The following is a 14,722-nucleotide window of genomic DNA, read 5'->3' as shown; positions in this document are numbered from 1 at the left end:
CCTCTGGGAAGCACAGGGACAAGAGAGAGAAAAAAAAAGCAGAGATTGGAGCAGGAGTTAGGAAAGGCTTCAGGGAAGAAGTGATGGTGCCCATGCTCTAAGGGATGAGCCCAGCTCACATAGAAACAGACCAGCAAACATTAAGGTGTCTGTGAATTGTGAGGCCAGTAAGGTCCTGATTAGCACCATTTAGTGACATTGCCTCTTATGCTGACCATACAAGACTCTCCTCTCAGGGCATGAGGTCAGACCCGAGAAGACACCATTTTATTCCTGTATCAAGGAGGGGCCTAGATTACAGGAACACAAGCAGCTAACACCTGGCTGCCGATCATCACAGCCAGCCAGGCCCACTGTACAGGTGCAAGGTCTTTAATACTTGTAAGCTGGTGGGGGGAGGACTGCTTAAGTTCATAAATTCCAGGCCAATCTGGGCAATATTGAGACTGTCTCAGACAGACAGACAGACAGACAGACAGACAGACAGACACACACACACTTTCAATCTCCAGTACTTCTGTCTACATATGGATGAGTATGGAACACTCATATTGCTATTCAAAGTAGGGTTCTCTATGTAGTGCAGGCTGGACTTGATCTCAAAATATTCCTGCTTCAGCCTCCTGAGTGCTGGGATTATAGGCCTGCTCCACCACACCCGGCTTTTACAGCCCCAGAAGGCCTGCTTCAGTTGTATTATCAATTCACTGGGCTTTTGGGTCTCAGTCATCACCATTTTCCCTTTGTAGAACTCAGTCCCTCCCCTCAGTAACAGGACTGTGCAGATTGGTAGTTTTGTTTTGAGACAGGGTCTTTCTGTGAAGCTCATACTGCCCTGAAACTAGTCCGGATAGCCTGGGATTTGGTGACAATCCTCCTGTTTTAGTCTCCCAAGTGCTAGGATTACAGACAGGTGTGAGCCACTGCTTCTGGTGCGAGGTTCTAAAATTTGTGGTCTCCCAGCCAACTGTAAAAAGAACTACTGGTAACCCTACAGCTGCCAGCCTGAATCTTGGATGGGTCCAGCCTATTCTGACATGAACCCCAAGGCAGAGAGAGCCCAGCAGTGATATTTAGCCAGTGCGCTGAGGTACTGATATAGCAGCATTCTGCCTGTCCAGAAGTATTTCTTGCTCAAGGAAGGCAATCTTTTAGGGCAGGAAGAGATGTTGAGTTTTGAACAACTTTAAGCATATTGAGCCCAAATAAGCTTATACAGAAAGTCTCAGGACTTTGTGGCTGGCTTTTCAGACCAGACTAATTTGCTTATTTTACATAGAAAGTCTGTGAAGAGGGCTGGCTGCCTTCTCCTTCCAGGTCCCAAACAAGGATTCACGATGGGGCTTTTGTGAAGCACCCGGGTTTCGGACACTAGCAGTCTCTTGCAGAGAGCTGACGAGAACCTCAAAAGAGCCACTAATTGTTGCAGTGGCGGTTACAACACAGAGTTAAGCTAACGACTTCGGGGAAGCCTTGGCTGCCAAGACAGGAAAAATGCAAAGAATGATTTAACTAAAAGATCCAGTCTTCCCAGTCTGGACTCAAGGCGAAACGCCACCAAAAAGAATTTCACAATGCTGTCGGGACCCTTCGGGCAAGAAGGGTGTGTGTGTGTGTGTTCACACCCAGACCACCCATCTCAGGGGAAATGTCGCCGCCTGCCCTCAGCCGGCACCTTCTGACGGACTTAAGCCCCGTAGGTGGTATAAGAGTGACAATGACAAGCGTTAGCCATGTGTCAGCAGTATCCTTAGTGCCTCACGCTTATTAATGCATTTAATGATCAAACAAGTCGAGGAAGGCCGGGCCACTGTCCCTTAACTACAGGCGAGGAACACCACTGGAGCCACGTCACACAAACCCGAGTCTCCCGACCGCGAGGACAGAGGCGCGGCCGAGCCCAGACACCTCGATGTGCCGGAACGTGAGGGGCCGGCGACGGGGAGAATGACCTGAGTGCGGTCAACCCGGGAGGGGCCCTCAGCTTGCGCGCGCCCGGTGGCAGCGCGGCCCAACGCCTGCTCACCACAGCAGTCCCTTTAACCCAAACTTTCTCCCTCTACTCTGACCCCCAGAACGCACGCATTGGCTGAGGCACATCCGCCTGGACCCGCCTTCTCCTCCTACCTACTGGTCACCCCCAGCATCAATCCCCATACGGGGCTTACGATTGGCCCGTGATCTTGTCAATCAGGTGAAACTTAGGAGGCGGAGCCAAGAGCGCCGCGCCAGCCTCGCCGCCCTCCTCCCAGCCCTGACTGGGGACTCCGACAGGTCCCAGGGCCGAGGCCAGAACGGCACACAGGGGCGGGCGGGACTGCGCGCGGCTCCCGGAACTCACCGATCCGCTGTCCCACCGGAGAGCTGAACGGGTTTCCCAGGAGAAAGTCCATTGCCGCGGCTACCGCTGCCACCAACTCCCAGAATCAGGTGACAGCAACCGCCGGCGCCGCCGACCCGTCACGTGACCTGCTGGTCGCCCCGCGGGGAGGGACCTCTGAAGCACAACCACGAGGCCCCGCCCTCTAAGCCACGCCCCTGGAAGCCTTCGGCTCTCTGCGGTGGAATATAGAAGTCTTCACCTGCGGCTACTGGGTCTCTGGCCAGGGAAAGACTTGGGTCAGGTTACACAGGCTCAAGCTCAGGCTCCTATCGTGTCTTAGCCTTTGGTCCTGCAGACCTAGCCCTGAGTGACAGCCTCCTACACACTGTCGGACTCGGACTTTCTTTTTGATGTCTCCCTGCTCCAAGAGCCGCCCTGTGTGTACCCAAGTGCCTGGGGTTTGTGCTCCTTTGAGACAGAGAAAAAACTTGGTCTATGAGCGCCATTATTAAGGCGTGCACCACCACGGTCCAGCTTCATCCTTCCATTTTTTGGCAATGCTGGGGCTCATGCCTTTAATATTAGTTTTATTTTGCTAACTTAGAATTTTTAACATCTTGTATTTCCACTAACTTTTTTTTAACCATGAAAGGTCAAATTTCCATATATTCAATGCTCATAATATTACCAAACATTCACTTTAGGCAGGCTGGCTTTAGACTCAGAGACAGAGAGGTAATGTCACCTTTTTATTTTATTTTATTTTTTAACAGACAAGACTCTGGAAGCTCCTGGAACCATAAACTGTATGTTTTCAGCATAGGATTTTCATGTAACCCTGACGAAAGACTGATGGATACTTTTTAGGCCAATACCATAATGTACATGGTTTTATTTGCCAAGCATTAGAGCCACAATTATCAGATTCTCTAGTTTTACAATATGCAAGTGATATTTGGGAGCCCGAGACAAACAATAGCTAGGAATATGAAGACTTGACCTCTATTTCAGATTTTGTTTTAAAATTCTTTCATTTTAATTATGTATATGGTATGTATCTCTGTGTGGGTATATGTACTTGTGTGCTAGTGCCTAAAGAGGCTAGAGAGGGTGTCTCATACTCTGGAGCTGGGATCTAACTTGGGTCCTTTGCAAGAGCAGAAAGTACTCTTAACCGCTGAACTATCTCTCCAGCCTCCGTCCACTTGTAGAAAAAAATTAGGGTAGAAAAGAGTGAATGACAGGTTTTATAATTTTATAGCAACTGTAATTAACCCAATTAGGGAAAAGACAGCTAAGACTGGACTACAAATATTAAAAATGAGATCTTTAATATAAGTACAAAATTTTGTTTCTTTATACAACTGCAGTATGATTTGCATCAAACCACTAGGATTTATTTAAAAAACAAAATAAAACAATGATATAAAAACAGCAAGAGGGCCTGAATCCAAAGTTTTTCCTCTAATAGTACCAAATACCACAAGTTACAGATTATTATACAAATGTATACAAATCTTTAATACAAATACAGTAGGGCTAGGCTCCAGAGGAAAACAAACACGCAAAGGCCGGTTCTCACCAGGAGGTCACTGCTGTCTGTAGCAGTGACAATGGAGGACTGACTGGCTGCTTCCTGCACCATGTGTCTTCTTGGCCTCTCCTCACACCATTTCTCAAAGGAAACTTCTGCAGGTTCAGATGAGGTTCTGACCTGTTAACTCAAATTTAAATTTCTGCTCTTCTTGATTTCAGTTTCCGCATATTCCTGTTTCTTTCTCTACTTGCCAGATTAAATCTCAAAACTGTTCTGAGCCGAGAAAGGGACTGAATGTCCAGAACACCTGTGAGACTCTCAGCTGTGAAGCAGAGCGAGGCTTGGGAAGGAACTAAACAGGATGGCAGCTGGCTACATGGTCCAAGCGTTTACTGTTATGCTGCCCTGTTCCATGTAGGCCAGAGGAAGAAAGCATGGTTACCTCAGCACGGTTTTGGAAGGAAGGGCATCTCACACCAAGTTTCCAAACAACCCTGGAGTGCTCAACTATCTTCTAATGGGGAAGCAGAACAGGTGCTTTGGGAACTGTGACATTCCTATTTCACTTTCCTAACACTATCGAGGGCCATAAAGCTCCTTTTTGAATCATAACACCTTAACATATGGATGACCCGGAGCTTTTAGGCAGACACAAAGAAATGACAAGTCTGTGTGCTCCACATGCTACTGCTGGTGGAGGCTTGTTATTAAATTATATATACAGAAATTTACAGGATAAATTAAAATCTAAAAATTCTAAATAGTTAAATACACATAATTAAAATGTACGTTCACACACAGTTATATTGATATAACCAACTGAGAACTGATGACTCCTTTGTGACCCATATGTATGTGGGATACAGAGCACAATCTGCCTGCCAGGGGAACCAGAGCCAAGAAGCAGAAGATCTCTCAGGATTTGGTGGTTAACCAATGCTGCCAATGAAAGATACCAGCTTTGGTTTTTACAGATCATGCTTTCTTGGCCAGCCAAAGCAGGCACCAACAGTTTTGACCTCTCCAAAATATTTCTCTGCTGCTAAGAATCACATGACCGCAGTACCAACAGTTACAATAAAACTGGAGACACAGATACCTGCTTAGTAGGAATTGGACTGAGTCCCCTATCAGTCCAACTAAGCCATCTATCTCCAACTCTCCCGGGTCACTTTGAGTCAAACAGTTTGTAGTCAGCTGGCATCCTCCCATAATCTTTACTGTATTTCCAATTATAAGACAGGTAAGGCAAATGGTCAGTGATGGGTCTGGAGGTACAAGCAAGCTTGGAAAAAAATCACATTTTAGCTGTCTATAATGAGATACACATGGCACCCAGAATAAGCCCCTATTCCCCAAGTTACACTGATTTTTAAGGCAGATATTTTTCACACAAGAAATAATCCCAAGTCCACATTCATGCCAAGGTCCTTTTTAGCTGAACCCTTGCCATTTCATAAAATTATTAAAAGCAAAGTAGTTATAATCCTACATATATACTGTACATTATATATATATATGTATATATAGATATAAAAATTTAAAACCTACACCCAGAGATCAGTGGAGGATCGGGAACAGTCATATATACATAAACTAGTAAAGGGGTAGACAGGTTTTTTGTCCCAGGCTTCTTGAAGGTCACAGTCCAGGCATGATGTATGCAATGTTGTCCAGAGTGTTTGACTGCAAAAAGGAGAAAGGGCTCAATTGCGGCATGCCTCAGTGCGGTCCCTGAGACATGTTATGTTCAGGGAGAGATGGGAAAGTGGGCTAGGCATGCTGCTGTCAGCTACGCCAGGAGCTTCTTTGCTTATGCCTCACCTTAGAGCCAGCAGCAGGAAGAAGTCCCTCTACTGCCTTTTGAGTTGGAGCTCCATAAGGACTAGACTACACTGCTTCTCTCTAAAGTACTGTTGTGGAAATGGCATGTTCTGAGGGACAATAATATGTGACAGATGTGCCACGTGCCACCAAGCCTCAGGGGCAGTGCTTGGTGTGCTCATTAAGGAGGTTTTTTGGCTCCAAAAGGCCCCAGTCTTAAAAAAGTTAAGGAAAACAACAACAAACTCACCAAAACCTGTTTGGGACAGCCATTCAATTCAGGTAGTTGTGTGGTCAAGCATGCCAAAGGGCCAAGAGCACAGATAATGGAATCCAGGAGCACTGACAAGCTGCCGGACACTGCTACCATGCCCTGCAAGAAAAGCAGATGGCAACTGAGTTGCACCTTAGTTTCTCTTCCTGCTCAACTCTCTCCTGTTTGTAAGGTCTTGTTCCTCTTTTCTACCTTCCTGATAAAGCAGAGCAACAGAAGGCACTGTGGATAGTCAGCAGAGGATCTGTGAGAGGCTGGACACACAGGCTACTGAAATTCACCTACATGCAATCAATAAGTGCTAAGTTTCTGTTACTTCCCTACATCACTACTGTACCTTCTCTCCTCAGTGCTGGTTTCTTTACTTACAATCTAAAACAAATTTTCTCAGAAGGTCAAGAAAAAACTTTACCCTTCCCGCCCCGGAAAAAAAAAAAGCCTACTCAAAAACCCTCTGCAGTCCTAGAATAGGACACTACAAATACTTCTGTGTACTTGGCTTAGATGCCTGCCTTCTCTTCCCACCTCAATAGTAAGTAGAAGATTCTTCTAAAGATCTGCTTAAAATAGGCTGAAGCCTAAAGCCTCAGTGGCCCTTCTTCCATCTTCCTCCCCCTTCCCAAGGTGGAAAACCAGGCAGCTGCTGCCTTCTGTTCACAGCGTCTCCTCAGCTATCCACCCACTCCCTTTCACCAGGCCTTTGACTCGCATAACCTAGTACAATGCTTCCTGTCTCTCCTTTGGAGACAGGGACTCACTTTTTAGCTAAGGCTGGCCCAGAACTCAAGTTTTTTTTGTTTTTTTTTTTAAAAAAACTATATTTTTCTTTTAAGCATTTTGGTGTTTTGCCCATATGTGTGTCTGTGTGAGGGTGTCAGATCCTGGAGTCACAGAAATGGTGAGATGCCGTGTGACACTGTTCTGTGACAGCCACAATAGCTTAGGAGAGCAACACGAGGAGGGAAGGCCAGGTGGGCACTGTTTCTGGTATTAAGAGTTGTATAAAATTGTGATGAGGCTCAGGTATTCAATGCCTACACTAAGGAACTATGTAAATCAATGCTCCTGAAAGTGTGGTATGCAATTTCAGGCGGCATACATATGGACTTTAACTATTTTAATAGTTACAAACCCACTATGCTGTTCACTACTGGAGAGATGGTTCAGGAATTAAGAGCACAGGCTGCTCTTCTAGAAGACTTGGGTTCCCAGCACCCATGTGGTAGCTCACAACCACCTCTAACTCCCTCCAGCTTCAGGGGAGTGGAATCCTCTTGGCCTCCATGGTCACTGCACACTTGGACCTCAATTACACTCATAGACATACACCTTTGGGAAACCAAATGAGTACTAATGGACTTCGAGTTTCTTTTCTTTTCCTTTTTAAAATATTTATTTATTTATCATACACACACACACACACACACACACACACACACACACACACACACACACACTGTTCTGACTGCATGTATGCCTGAAGGCCAGAAGAGGGCACCAGATCTCATTTTGGATGGTTGTGAACCACCATAGAGTTGGTGGAATTGAACTCAAAGACCTCCGGAAGAGCAGTCAGTGTTTTTAACCGCTGAGCCATCTCTCCAGCCCCAGGCTTTGAGTTTCTTTCTGGGGTAATGATAATGTTTTAGTGACAGTGAAGGGCCCAAAACTCTGAAGAGTATTGTCACTAAATCCTGCACTGTAAAAGGTGAACTTTTGGAATGTGAATCATATTTTTAATAAAGCTGTTACAAACGATAAGTGGACAACAGAATCTATACTCTTTCTGGTTATGGTAACCTCTCCTCATCTGCAGTTCCCCTTTCCATGGTTGTAGTTACTCAGGTTTTTTGGATGTTTCTTTTCCAGACAGTGTTATGTTATGTACTGTAGTCTGGCTTCAAATTTGTCATCCTCCTGCCTTAGCCTCCCAATTTCTGGGGTTACAGACATGCCCACCACTCAGCCTCAATTCCCAATTCTAAACTGCATACATGCTGTTGGAATGGCATGCTATGTGGACTGTGAGTTAACTGTAGTTAGCACGTCAATGCTGAATGATACCAGATCAACTACTGTACACAGGGGTAAGTGCTAGCTGTGGGTATGGTCATGTAGCTGGGTGTCTGTTTCCTGCAGTGTACGCACAAACTCTCAAAGCACGTGTGCATGCTTCTGACTGTTTATTATATAAAATTACCTTCCAATTTGACTGTAGTAAGCATCCTAAGACAGTCAACAGACATTGTAAATTCTTGGAATAATCTCATAGAACTCAAAAATATTTATTTGCCAGGTGGGTGAAGGTAGCGCACGCCTTTAATCCCAGCACTCCAGAAGCAGAGACAGGTGGATCTCTAAGGTCAAGGCCAGCCTGGTCTACAGTATGAGTACCAGGACAGTTGGGCTGTTACACAGAAAAACCCCCGTCTTAGAAAACAAAAGAAAATATTTTCAAACAAAAAGTTAGTATTTTGGAAAATCTGGATAATGAATGGTGCTTAAAACTGTTTTACTTGCAACTTTTTAGAAAATATAATGGTTAAATGTGAAAATTCAATAATGATAACATCATTTTATTGGAAATAGTTTTTTACCTACTTGGGTATTTGAGCATGTATGAGAAAGCCCACATTCTTTCACCACCTGCTGAATTTTTAGAAACTAGCCAAAGAACTCAGATGTAGATTCAACTCCTAGAGCTTTGAATGATAATTTAACATTTGCCTAAAAACTAGTCATTAGCTTCTATATTTCTGCACTGACTTTCTAACTTAAAAATGGTTTAATAGCAAACAATAATTCATTTGCTAAAATGTCTCAGAGGTGAGCACTGAACTGCCACTTAGTTAGCTGAGGGGCAGATGGGTTAGAAATGAGCACTTTCAGAGGACAACCCGAGTACATAGCACTGCACCATTTATCGTTTACATTCTTTTCTTCTTTTAATTGTAATCGAAGCAACAAAAGATTGTACTTTTATGTGTGAAAGTGTATTGCCCACCTATATTCTGTGCACTTTGTGTGCATAGCTAGAGAGGGTGTCTGGATCCCCTGGGACTAGAGTCAGGATAGCACCCATGTGAGCTGACAGCTGTCCACAACTCTAGTTCCAGGCAGCCTCCTCTTCCTGCAGTTGTGCTCTTATTCCAGCCCCTTTCTCTCTCTTTTTTAATTTTTTTGAGACAAGGTCTCTCTATGTAGCTCTGGGTGCCCTGGAACTCACTGTGTACAGCAGGCTGGCTTCAAATTCGCAGGAATCTGCCTGTCTCTGCCTCCTGAGTTCTGGGATTAAAGGTGAGTGAATCTCAATTCTTTTGAGATTGTAATATAATTACATCATTTCCCCCTTTCCTTTCCTTCCACCAAACCCTCCCAACATTCCCCTCTTTGCTCTCTTTCAGATTCATGCCACTTTTATCATTAACTGTTGTTACACATGTGGGGATGTCATGTGTGTAGTTTTCTCCAAAACACATAAATACAAATTGCACAGCCTATATGTTGCTTGTATATATGCTTTCAGGCTGACCGTTTGGTATTGGATAATCAATTGGTGTGCTCTTCCCTGGGGAAGACTATTTATTCTGCTCTCAGCACCCCTTCGCTGCCTGTAGGTCTTTCTATAAGATCGAGCCCTGTGAGCTTTTTCCTAGGACTCTTTCTTTCTCATGCTATACCTCTAGTTGGCTTCAAACTTGTGATTATCTTCCTGCTTCTAGCTCCTGAATGCTGGGATTTTCAGAGCATGATGGGAACTCTTCTTATCCCTGTATAATCTTGTCTGAGCATTCAGAAATGCAGAAACTGCATTAAACAATCCCAGCTCTCAGAAGCTGCAAGGGTGTCCACTAATTTTTCCACTGCATTTTAATTCACTTGGGTTTATTTTTTTGAGACAGGATTTCAGTCTGTGGTCTAGGGTACAGCAATTCTCCTGCTTCAGTCTCCCAAATTCTGGGATTATTAGGCTGTGTAGCTTCCACTTAATTTTTTTAAAGAAATTATTTTATATGTATGGGTGTTTTACCCATATGTATGTCTGTACACCACATGCATACAGTGCCTAAGGAGGCCAGAAGAGGGCTCCAGATTTCCCAGAACTAGAGTTGTAAGCAGTTGTGAGCTACTTGTGGGTGCTGGGTTTTGAATCCTGGTCTTTGGGAAGAGCAGCCAGTGTTCTTAACTACAGGGACATCTCTCTAGTTCTTCCACTGAACTTTTAAAGACTAAAACCCAGCTACAGGGTATCATGACTTCTCTTAATGCTGTTTATAAAGAATGGTATAATGATATAACTCTGAGAGCCAGTAGTCAGACTCTGATCTTTAGATAGCTTTTCACTATACCATGGGTACTTGGCACAGTTTTGCATAAAGTAGTTGCTCACTAAATGAAGAAATGGATCTAAATGGCATAGGAAACAGGAATCCTGCTAGTGAGTGCTATGCTTACCTCTGTCTCCTGCAGGCGGTGTCCAATGAGGCTGAGGGACTCTCCCAACAACTGGAGATGAGCAGCAACATCAATGGGCTCTGTTTCAGGGGCTTTGGCTGGTGAGGCTGGCAAAAGCATTGTGGTGGGTGGGGACTTCTTCTGGGGTGACAGTATTCCCACAGAAGAAGCTGAGAACAGAGGGATAAAAATTTGTCTATGGCCTTCAACATCACAAAAAATGACAATTTCTGTCTTAAAAAACTATACCAGATGGAGGCCGAAGATGGCTCAGAGGTTAAGAGCATTGGCTGCTCTTCTAGAGGTCCTGAGTTCAATTTCCAGAAGCCACATGGTGGCTCACAACCATCTTATAATGAGATCCGATGCCCTCTTCTGGTGTGCTGGCATGCATGCAGACAGCAACAGTGTATACATAATAAATAAATATTAAAAAACAAAACAAAACTATACAAGGCATTAATTAACTTATGTTTGTGAGTTAAAATTAGTTTGACTTTGTTTGTTTCGAGACAGGGTTTCACTGTGCAGCTTTGGAGTCTGTCCTATTATGCGCACTGCAGGTTAGAATGGTCTTGAACTCACAGAGATCCACCTGTCTCTGCCTCCCAGTACCAGGATTAAAGGCATGGACTACCACTGTCTGGCTACTTGACTACTTTTGTGTGATCCTTGAGATAAGAACAGTTTTGCTTAAAAAATGTTTTATTTATATTTATTTTATGTGTATGAAGTGTTTGCCTAACATGCAGGTCTATGTACCTACATGTGTGCAGTGCCCAGAGGCCAGAAAAGGAACTGGAGTTATTGTCAGTAGTGAGCAAGGTTGAGGCTGGGGTTTGAACCCTAGTCCTTTGCAAGAACAGCTAGTGCTTTTAACTGCTGAACCATCTCTCCAGCCCCTAGTTGCATACATTTAAAGCGTTGCAAGAAAAACAAGCAAATAAACAAACAAAAATGAAGGTATGACTGGGAATGCACTTAGTATACTAAGGTTGTAATGTCGACTTTCTGGATCCTTTTTGCTTTTTTAAAGACAGAGTTTCAGTGTGGTCCAGACTAGTCTACAATTTGCTCTGTAGCTCAGGCTTTGAACTTGTCACTCTCCTGCTTGCTGGATTACATGCAAGCAGAAGGCCCCTGCCCTGGTTTACTTTCTGCATTTTTACAGCAAAGTCTCTGACTTCTTACAGCTTCTAAATCTGAACTTCTTTTATGTAGCCTGTCAAGGCTTACTTCTATTATAAGCTGTTTGCTCTCCCAACTTCCTAGCAAAGAAGCAGAATTCACAGGGCATTAGAGAAAATCCATTCAAAGCAGAAGAGAGAAGTGACTGTACCTCTGGCTTTCCCGGCACCTTCCGCACTGGATGCTTTTCTCTTCACAGTCGTGGCTTCGGCTTTGTTCTGTTTGTGCTGCAGATATTGAGCCTTTTGCTTCCAGATCTGCAACAGATTAGCCACACAAAATTTAAAAAGAAAGGCAAAAGAGGAAGCAGAAAGCGAGCAAAGAGCTGGGAGAAGTTGGAGAGAGAACAAACAGTAACTCAGGATCTTAGGTCACTCAAGTGGGTTCAAGCTGATCTTAAATGCAGGCCTATAAACATCCACTCTTTAGTGCTGAGGGTCAAGTGGCAGTACCGTTAGAATACTCTAAGGTTAAACGCAGATCACACAGCAAACACCTGGCTCAGTATAATGACCACATGGCTAACCACTTCCTCTAACCTGCCTGGCAGTGGAAAACAGCAAGTTATCAAGAATAATCTGGGTGGAAAAGAGCTGTATTCTAAAAAAGTCACTCTTTAAAGGAAGAATTGCAATTCTAGCTCCCACACTACCTTTGTACCAAATGACAGGGATGCAACTGCACGTGATTTAGATGTGCTATCATTGTTTTATTGGCTCTTTTATTTTCCTTAAAAAAAAAAAACCAACAACAAAACAGACTTGTTCAAGGCCCAAGCTGGCCTAGAACCCACAACTTTCATGCTAAGTGCTAAGATTACAGGCATGAGTGACCATACCCAGAAGTCTTATTAGCTTCTTGATAAGAGAATACATTGCTAATGGCTAATGAGAATGGAGTCTCAGAGTTTGGCTAAGGGAATCCCATGCTTTTCTTATTTAGAGTGAGGATCATCAGTCCCAAGACCATGGGCAATTGGCATTTGCAGTAGGGTGCTGTGATTTTAGATTTTTAAAAAATATTTTAATCAACTTTTTGTTTTACTTAAATACAGTTTTTGGGGAAAAGTAGACAGCAGTAGAAAAAGGCAATCTCCTTACAGCAAGAAAAGCCTGGCTTAACAGTGACCATATCCTCTGCCAGCCACTTCTATGGCTTCAGTGTTGTGTTGCAATGGGATGCTTCTGTACACTGTAAATATGTATTTTTCCCACTGGTAAATAATAAAAAGCTGTTTGACCAATAGCCAGGCAAGATAGTGTTAGGTTGAACAATCAAACTGAAGACATGGATGAGAAGGGGCGGAGTGGAGAAAGAGGCAAGCAGCACGCAAGAATCAACATTACAGTAGACCAATAAAAGCTAAGGCCACGCAGCAATATACATAGGTTAAGAGAAATGGGTAATTTAAATGTAAGTGCTAGTTAGTAATAAGCCTGAACTACAGGTCAAAGAGTTTGTAATTAATATAAGTTTCTGTGTGATTATTTGGGAGCGTGCAGTCAGGAAATGAAAGTGCCACCTCCATTTACATTGTATGGCTGGCTGGCAAGATTAACGAAAACTAGGCAAGAAAACAGACTTACCAGTTTGTCTTTTTCTGGCAACTGCTTCCATACTTCGGCCAGTTTTTTACTAAGTTCCCCAAAATCTGATACAAAAGAGTTAAAACAAAACAAAACAAATAAACAAACAAAAAAAGCACTGTAAGAAAACAGAAGACTGGGGAAGCAGAAACTGGAAAAGGGTTTGTTGGAGCAGAGTTCTTTTTCTCCCCCCCCCCCCCCCCCAAGACAGGATTTCTCTGTGTAGTCCTCTGTGTAGTTCTACCCTGGAACTCACTTTGTGGACCAGGCTGGCCTCAAATTCAGAGACCCCCTTGCCTCTGCTTCTCCAGAGCTGGGATTAAAGGTGTGCCCCACCATGCCTGGCAATGTCTACTTTTCCACAGCACCTTTTTGGCGTGGACAACCACTTTATATATAAGCCCAATGAGACAGAGACATAACATGATTTGTGTAAGGTCAGGGTAGTGTCTGCTCATCTCACTAAGCAACAAAGAGACAAGCATCAACACTACAAAATACATGCAAGGGAGCTCAAGGCCTACACTCTTGGAAATAAGAGACATATTCTGCATAGTTACGTGCACTGATGCATTGGTTTTTTGTTGTTGTTGTTTGTTTCTTTTAAGACAAGACCTTGATATAACTGCCCAGGTTGGTCTGAGACCTGTGATCTTTTTAGATTAGCCTCCCCAACCCAGGGATTACAGACACGGGGTTGGATCCTATATCTGTTTAATTTATACCTTAAACAAAAGGGGGGGGGGTTCCGGGCCGTGGTGGCGCATGCCTTTAATCCCAGCACTCAGGAGGCAGAGGAAGGTGGATCTCTGTGAGTTTGAGGCTAGCCTGGTCTACAAGAGCTAGTTTCAGGACAGCCAAAGCTAAACAGAGAAACCCTGTCTAAAAAAAACAAAACAAAACAACAACAACAAAAAACATTCAAACAAACAATAACCCCAAACAAAACAGAAAAAAAGAAAAGGAGCACTGACATTAAAAGTGTGTGCCACCACCACCCAGCATATTTCCCTCTTCATTGGTTAGGAAATATATACTGGGACTATGGCTCTATGGACAGAGTGCTTGCCATACAACCACGAGGACCTGAATTTAGATTCCTCAAAACTCATGTAAAAACATAGAGAATCTCAGCACTGTAAAAACACGAGGAACTCTGGAGCCCACTAGCTATATGGCCTAGCAGAATAGATGAGTTCTAGGTTAAGTGAAATACCCTGCCTCAAAAAGAAAGACAAGACCAAGAAAATGGCTCTGAGGATAGACACTCACCTCTAAGCTTGATGAACCTAAGTTTAATCATCGGAAGATACATGTCAGGGAGAACTGTTGTCCTCTAACTTCCACTGTCATACACGTGAGCGTGCGCGCGCACACACACACACCCCTCAATAAGAAGGATCTGGAGAGATGGCACTGCCTGCTCTTCCAGGTCCTGAGTTCAATTCCCAGCAAACACATGGTGGCTCACAACCATCAAGGAATCTGATGCCCTCTTCTGGAATGCAGGCATATATGCAGACAGAGTACTCATA

General features: G+C 43.9%; 2 protein-coding genes across 11 annotated transcripts in view; both read right to left on the bottom strand.

Annotated features, from left to right (window-relative positions):
• Tom1 (target of myb1 membrane trafficking protein) overlaps positions 1–2,501 on the bottom strand; it is a 34,871-nt gene extending 32,370 nt beyond the window's left edge. The window contains exon 1 of one of the 3 annotated variants that reach the window (XM_087900185.1): positions 2,342–2,501. In XM_087900185.1, coding sequence (XP_087756311.1) covers positions 2,342–2,393 — 52 coding nt within the window. In that variant the 5' untranslated portion in view covers positions 2,394–2,501. The remainder of the gene's footprint in view (positions 1–2,341) is intronic. The other 2 variants (XM_048438248.3, XM_087900186.1) reach the window with 2 other exon arrangements.
• A 1,136-nt stretch (positions 2,502–3,637) lies between these two features.
• Positions 3,638–14,722, bottom strand: part of Hmgxb4 (HMG-box containing 4) — a 39,372-nt gene continuing 28,287 nt past the window's right edge. For 7 of the 8 annotated variants that reach the window (XM_085682115.2, XM_085682116.2, XM_085682113.2 and 4 more), the window contains 5 exons: positions 13,188–13,252; positions 11,753–11,858; positions 10,414–10,583; positions 5,935–6,057; positions 3,638–5,546 (listed from right to left, as the gene is read on the bottom strand). In XM_085682115.2, the coding sequence (XP_085538241.2) occupies positions 5,502–5,546; positions 5,935–6,057; positions 10,414–10,583; positions 11,753–11,858; positions 13,188–13,252 (509 nt within the window). In that variant the 3' untranslated portion in view covers positions 3,638–5,501. The remainder of the gene's footprint in view (positions 5,547–5,934; positions 6,058–10,413; positions 10,584–11,752; positions 11,859–13,187; positions 13,253–14,722) is intronic. The other variant, XM_087900184.1, reaches the window with a different exon arrangement.

Source organism: Myodes glareolus, chromosome 22 (assembly GCF_982192425.1).
Source record: "Myodes glareolus chromosome 22, mMyoGla1.1, whole genome shotgun sequence".
Taxonomy (NCBI): Eukaryota; Metazoa; Chordata; class Mammalia; order Rodentia; family Cricetidae; genus Myodes; species Myodes glareolus.
Note: the sequence above shows the minus strand (reverse complement) of the source record. Positions and strands in the feature narration are given on the sequence as shown.